The following is a 7,500-nucleotide window of genomic DNA, read 5'->3' as shown; positions in this document are numbered from 1 at the left end:
AAACAGCCAAGGCATTTAAAAGTTGAAGTTCTCTCTCTCTCTCTCTCTCTCTCTCTCTCTCTCTCATAGCCTACATCAATGAGGCTTTATGAGTATCTTATTTCTCTGACAAATCTAAACATGATTTCTTTTTCTTCTAATTCTTCTCTATAAAAAGTATCCGATTTCTCTGACAAATCAAAACATGATTTCTTTTTCTACTAATTCCTCTCTCTCTCTCTCTCTCTCTCTCTCTCTCCAATGTAATATTTTCATTACGTCTCTTTGAAAACATTAACTCTATCACAATTCTCCACACTGACTACACATTGAAACAGTATGGTAAGACAAAATGCCTTCATGTTCCTGAGACACTTGGCTGTGCTCTCACTGGGACGACTTTGAAAATGCGAACTTGCGAAGAAGACAGACGCTAGAAGAAACAGAAAACGTAGCGGATTACAGAGACGCAGCAGTCGATGACGTGTGAACATCACTTCGTTGACATCTCCATGGGGCATTGTGCAGGTGACGTCACAAACTGTGACTTGGCCTGTTTATCACCCATCGTATCAAATCACAAACACCCCCCCCCCTATCTCCCACACCCTGTCCCCTTCTACAGACCCATTCTTTACTTTGGTGTTCCTCGTTCCATCATGTGCATATGTTTTTTCTTTGTTTGGTTGTTTGGTTGGTTGTTGTTTTCCCCCCCCCATTGTTCTCTGCGCAGAGGTTAGAGCTTTTGGTTGTGAGTGTTGTTCTGTTCAACATTCGCAGACCCCGGTAACAGCCATACCAGCAACTGACAGTTCTGCTCATTTCCTGTTCCGGCACTGTTCCCCCCCCCCCCCCCCCCCCCCTTAAAATGCAAACACACATTAAAACGCGTTGGGGTTTTGTTGGCAAAAAAAAAGAAGAAGAAGATAATCGATATTACTGAATCTGACGTGCACACCCAGTATATACCACACAGAAGCCCAGTGCCAAAACAAAAAGCTGGTTCGGTCTGGTTTCTCGAGAGCGTTTTCGGTTGTCGGGTTTGCTACCGGAAGCAAGCAATAATGCTACGTTCACACTAGGCTGTAACCACGATCTAACCAAATGGTTACATCGCTCTCTACCTCACTGGAACCACGAAGTTTTGGTTGCAGTGGGTTCCCATCGGTTAGACGATTTTTCGGGAAGACCCGATTTTTGGTTAGATAGGTGGTTAGATGGCCCCTAAGGGTACGTTCACACTAGGCTGTAACCACGATCTAACCAAATGGTTACATTGAGGGATGTAACTACCATGAGACAAACTCTAGATTTTTCATACAGCATGTGTGAACGGAAAGCGTCTAACCACTGTCTAACTATTAGGCTCCGCCCCTTTTCCCGCGCGTTTTTTGACTGAGAGCAGCAGTTCTCGCTCGCTGGCTGGGTTTTGTTTTGCGCTGAAGTTAGACTGGTGGCATCTAACTACCGTTGTAACTTCGTTCTAACTTGAACAAGTTACAAGCCAAGTTACAGGGGTGCTGTGGCTGAGGCGTCATGTACAGATTGGGGTATACTTTTGTTTTCTGTGGTTCCCGTGGGTTTCCATGAGGTGGGGGGTCTTGAGGTTGTGCATCTCCACCAGCCTCCACTGCGTTCTTGCCTCTCTTGCCCTTCCCCTTGCCTTTGCCCTTGCCAGCACCGGCGGTAGTCACACAGGCAGGTGGGGTGGATGGGGGCTCCTGCAGTCGCTCATCCTGCTCACGTACAGCCAGGGACAGGTCGGAAGCAGCAACATCAGAGTCAGAAGACGACATGTCGAAAAATCAGTCTCGTGTGTCATGGATTCGTGTAGACGCAGCAAGAAGAACGAAAAAAAATGACAGTCATCCAGCTTAAATACATTCACACTGTAACTGATCAAGTTACAACACGCGTCGATGTAACTCACTATAACTGACCCCAACCATGCAAAGAAGGTTGCAATCACTTGTAGTCGGTTAGATGTGTCGGGCCAGACAATTTGCATACCGCACGCAGCGTGCGTGCAAGGCATGCGATTTTGTTTTGACGTCGGAGTTTTGTTCAAACTCGGCTCCGCCTCTATTTTCTGCTCTAACTCACTGGAACCGACGGGGACTAGTGTGAATGCCTTTGTAACCGTTTATAACTTGATCGGGCGATGTAACCTCGAAAAATTTTTATATCGCAAGTGATTGCAACCTTCTTTGCATGGTTGGGGTCTGTTATAGTGAGTTACATCGACGCGTGTTGTAACTTGATCAGTTACAGTGTGAATGTATTTAAGCTGGATGACTGTCATTTTTTTCGTTCTTCTTGCTGCGTCTACACGAATCCACGATTCATGATGACAGGTCAAGATGGAATGAAGAGACCCCCCTGAAACAAGGGGTTTTATACTTTCAAAGGGAGTTACAAGGGAGTTACAAGACCCAAGTTCCAACAGGTTGCAGCAGGTCACAGCAGGCTGGTGGAGATGCACAACCTCAAGACCCCCCACCTCATGGAAACCCACGGGAACCACAGAAAACAAAAGTATACCCCAATCTGTACATGACGCCTCAGCCACAGCACCCCTGTAACTTGGCTTGTAACTTGTTCAAGTTAGAACGAAGTTACAACGGTAGTTAGATGCCACCAGTCTAACTTCAGCGCAAAACAAAACCCAGCCAGCGAGCGAGAACTGCTGCTCTCAGTCAAAAAAAGCGCGGGAAACGGGGCGGAGCCTAATAGTTAAACAGTGGTTAGACGCTTTCCGTTCACACATGCTGTATGAAAAATCTAGAGTTTGTCTCATGGTAGTTACATCCCTCAGTGTAACCATTTGGTTAGGTCGTGGTTACAGCCTAGTGTGAACGTACCCTAAAGGGGTGAAATATGACCCTTGGCTACTGGTACACGGTCTTACTGTTTGGCTGTTGAGTTCACGTGACGGGGTAGTGGACACTACACAGCTGGTGATATAAAGAGATCTTGCAGTTTCTACACTGCTTACATTACATTTACTGTCTCACCAGTGAGATGACTGTCGCCGGGTTTCTCCGAAACCTGATTGCTGTCTTGGTGTTATGTGGATCATCGTGAGTTATCATGTAATGTGCCTGTATTCCTGTCATCTTAAATCCCCATCAAGGATTGATGGTTTATTTGTTAAGATTCAGTCTGTAAAAAAAAAAAAAAAAAAAAAAAAAAAATCACCAAATTTGATAATTTTTCGGCATTTGGAGGAAGTAATCGGGCTAAGGACTGTTTTTGTTTTGTTTTTTTTTAAAAAAAATTTAAGTGTTTCACTTTGCATGTATGTGCGTACACAGTATAACGATCTTGAATATCCTTTCCAGGGCAAGTGAACGCACGTCGAAGAGATGGCAAAATCAAGCTGCCTTCGACAACAGGCTTCCTGTGGAAGTGAACACAAAGCCGTCCTTCACGGCGAAAAGCCGCACAGCTTGCGGGGTGGAGTGCACCCGGAATGCCTGGTGTCTCTCCTTCTTCCACAACTCTGTGACCTCCGCCTGCATCCTGACGGAAAAGATGTACAGTCGTCTTACCTCGGATCAACACATTCTGGGGTATCGCTATTATGCCATTGATAGAGGTAAACTTTCTTCTTTCTTCTATTTTTTTTTTATATCTATTTATTTTATTTATCTATTTATTTATTTGTTTGTTTATCTATATTTTAATTTACTTTTTTTGGGGTGGTGGTGGTTGAAGGCTCGGCGTGTGGGTGTTTGCTTAAATGCAGTGATCATCATGAATAATCAATCCGGAAACATAGATTAGAATATTGGTACATTTCATTTTCTTTTTTTTATTGTTTTGATTTATTGCGTGATTATAATTGATTATTGTTTGTCATTTGTTTCTGTTATGTATTTCGCATAGTTCTGTTTTGAATATTTGGTAGTATGTGGGCAAGTGAAAAACAAACCCCAAAACAAAGACAGACTGCACGATGGTTTGTGTTGTTGTTTTTTCTCTGAGACCCGTGTTTTAAAAGACCACCCCGCACCCCTCCCCCCCCCCCCCCCCACACAGACACATAGACACACACACACACACAGACACACACACACACACACACACACACACACACACACACACGTGCGAGCGCCAGCGCTGGGATATGAAGTACATCAATTGAAAACCAAGTTCATGAATACCACCACGTGCCTGTACAATAGCCGACTATAACTAAGACGAAGTTACATGAAATATACAACACAATGAAACCTTGTTGAAATAGTTTCCAACCTTCAACGTTACGTTAGACTACCCTGTCAAAATTCATTCAACGGATAAATTCTGGTTAGCAATGCAAGAAGAAGTTTACTTCATGTACCGCCCGGGGGTCATAAAAAACATCATACATAAACGTCTTTGACACACACATTGAACACCATGATTATAAACAAAACCAGTGATCTAAAAAAAAAAAAAAAAGACAAATACAAAAGGCCCACACGAGCAAGCATGCAGACACACATTAACATCATGTTCATTCATAACAGAAAACAAATTACATTCCCTATCCACAAAAGAAACAAACAAACAAAATTCCTGGCAATGCACACTGTTTCATTGAAACGAAATACGGAAAGTAGATTCATAATTATGCTTTGAATTTTAACAATATTCTTTTGTTTCTTTCAGTAAACAGTAGACTGTAGTGGAATTTGAATGGAAACATCTTAAATTGTTCCCCTCGTCGTTAACACTACACACACACACACACACGCGCGCGCGCGCACCCCCCCCCCCCCCCACACACACACACACACACACACACACGCAGAAATGGATCTGAAACTCCACAAAAGTTGATTTCAATTTATAAGATTAATTTGGCATTCTCTCGTTACTGATAAAACTGTTTTTTCTCAAAACTCCGACAATACCTTGAAACGGTCTTTTTAACGAGTTTGATCAAACATAAATGTGGCGAGGAATTAAGTGAACTGTGCAAGCAGTCACCACGACAGTTCTACAAAAGTGTCAAAGCAATGAGGCTACGAGATGAGCCACACAGCCCAACAACAGTGGTCAATGACAAAGATGGGAACCCTCTCAGCATCAAAAATAGATGGCAGGAATATTTCAAGGAACTTTTGAACCCAAGCAGCCAAAATACCACACAGATCCAGTTTCATCCACACCACCCAGAAGAAGAAGAACCAAACATTTTAAGATCAGAGGTACAGCAGGCACTAAAGACCAGCCCAAGGAACAAAGCAGCAGGCATTGATGGCATTACAACTGAAGCCATCCTGGCATGTGGAGAAACAGGAATCACCTGGCTGACCACAATATTCCAGAAAGCATGGATGGAGAGGACAGTCCCGGAAGACTGGCAGAGAGCAGTTGTGGTACCAATCTGGAAGAAGAAAGGCAGCAAAAAAGACTGCAGCATGTATCGAGGAATTTCCCTCCTGAGCCACACAGGAAAGATGTACGCAAAGATCTTGGAACAGCGTACAAGGTACAAGGTGGAACCATTACTGAGTGAGGCGCAGATGGGCTTCAGAAAAGGAAGAGGGTGTACAGACGCTGTCTTCGCTCTCAGGCAACTGAGCGAAAAGACAATCGAGCACAACAGAGAACTAAATCTTGTGTTTGTAGACCAGGAGAAAGCATTTGACCGAGTGGACAGAAACAAGCTATGGCAAACACTCGAAGAGTACAGCATCAGGGGACAACTGTTGGACAACATCAGAGCCATCTACAACAACAGTATGAGTGCACTCCGCACCCAAAACGGACTCACAGACTGGTTCGAGGTGTCATCTGGAGTGAGACAAGGGAGTGTTCTATCACCGTTACTTTTCATCATATACATGGATAAAATCACAAAAGAAGCAAACCCCAACCCAGAAGATCTGAATGAGATGCTGTTCGCAGATGACCAAAGCCTGGCACATGAGAAAGAAGAACAACTTCAAGAGCACACAGACAGATTGAACACACAGTGTGATGAGCTCAACATGAAGATCAGCATCAGCAAAACCGAGACGATGAAGGTCAGCAGAACACCTGGCAACCTAAAAATCAACGTCAACGGAATTCCGCTGAAACAAGTCAGCGAGTTCAAATATCTCGGCAGTATTTTCTCGGAAGATGGACGTCTCAACAGAGAGATTGAGTCGAGAGTACAGAAGGCTAACAGCGTCAGCTACCAGCTTGCCCCACTCCTCAAACATCCCAACATCCCCATTGAGACCAAAGCCAAACTCATTTCCTCCATCTTCATCCCCACCTTGACCTACCAGTGCCAGACATGGACCCTGACAAAAAGTCTGGAACGCAAAATAACCACTTGCGAGATGCGATGTCTGAGGAGAGCCGTCAACAAGACCAGACGGGACATGATCAGAAACACCAGGATCAGAGAAATGGTGGGAACAACACCTGTCCTCCACCATATCCAAAGGCAAACGATCAGATGGTTTGGACATCTAACACGTATGGCACCTCACCAGATGGCCAGTAAAGCGTACAACAAAAGGATATCAGGATACAAGGCAAGAGGAAGACCAAGGAAGACCTGGAATGACGGTGTGAAAGAAACCCTGAAGACCCACAACATTCCACCCAACGAGGCCTTCCAGCTTGCCAGGGCCCGTCAGCTCTTTCTCCCCTCGACGCCCTAGATGGTACAAGAGGACGGATAAAGTAAAGTAAAGTAAAGTAAGATCAAAAATAAAATGTATACACTATTTATATTATATAATTGCGATGATGCAAGGATTCTCCCCGGAGTTCCATCTCTTTCTCTCACCAATAGACCGCTGGAGAGTTGCGCGGCTATCTTGGATCTTGCGCATGCGGATCTAACTTTTACTCGAAATCGCAAGCAATGCCAAAGGCGATTGTCATAGTTGAAAGCAGGTAACATGTGCTATCCCCCATTTCTTCAGTTGGCAGCCTCCATTGCTACAACCAAACTCTGTACAATACATGCACGATAAGAAAAAAAGAACAAAATATGAAGCAAAAAGCAAATGAAAACACCCCCCCAAAAAAAAAAAAAAAACAAAAAAAAAACAAAAAAAAACCGATGCCTTCTTTTTATGTTCTGCTTGTTCTGCCTCTCTCGATCGCCTTGTTGCTCGAAATTTCGGAGAGCCAGTCAACTTGTAGAGCACAGATCATGTGACGCGCCTGTATAAGTCATGTCGGCACGGAACTCTCCAGCGGTCTATTCTCAGAAAAAAATACCGTTCCATTAACCCATTGATGCAGTAAGAAAGAAATATCTATTTGATCTTATCATTTCCAAATTAAGATTGTCTTTCGTTAAATTCACATTTGGAGTAAACGAACTTAATTAGCTTTATAATGACAGCTTAAAAACCTGTACATTTTGTGGAGTGTACGAAGACGAAATTCATGTACTGGCAATATGTCCACAATATGATATTCTGAGAAACAACTACTTATCCAAGCATATGCAAAATCTAAGGATTCCCCTATTACCCCACTTGCTTCAAAATGTCAACAGCATTATGACAAGAGTTGTAG

The 7,500-nt window shown here is 43.7% G+C and overlaps 2 protein-coding genes across 2 annotated transcripts in view; one reads left to right on the top strand and one right to left on the bottom strand.

Moving 5' to 3' along the window:
* Positions 1-7,500, bottom strand: part of LOC143277603 (endothelin-converting enzyme homolog) — a 358,248-nt gene that overhangs the window by 244,143 nt on the left and 106,605 nt on the right. The gene's annotated exons all lie outside the window — the stretch shown is intronic.
* The window catches only part of LOC143279477 (uncharacterized), a 9,916-nt gene continuing 5,366 nt past the window's right edge, over positions 2,951-7,500 (top strand). Inside the window, exons 1-2 of the mRNA XM_076583522.1 lie at positions 2,951-3,059; positions 3,321-3,577. Coding sequence (XP_076439637.1) covers positions 3,001-3,059; positions 3,321-3,577 — 316 coding nt within the window. The 5' untranslated portion in view covers positions 2,951-3,000. The remainder of the gene's footprint in view (positions 3,060-3,320; positions 3,578-7,500) is intronic.

Source organism: Babylonia areolata, chromosome 2 (genome assembly GCF_041734735.1).
Source record: "Babylonia areolata isolate BAREFJ2019XMU chromosome 2, ASM4173473v1, whole genome shotgun sequence".
NCBI lineage: Eukaryota > Metazoa > Mollusca > Gastropoda > Neogastropoda > Buccinidae > Babylonia > Babylonia areolata.
This window is presented reverse-complemented; position numbering and strand designations above follow the sequence as displayed.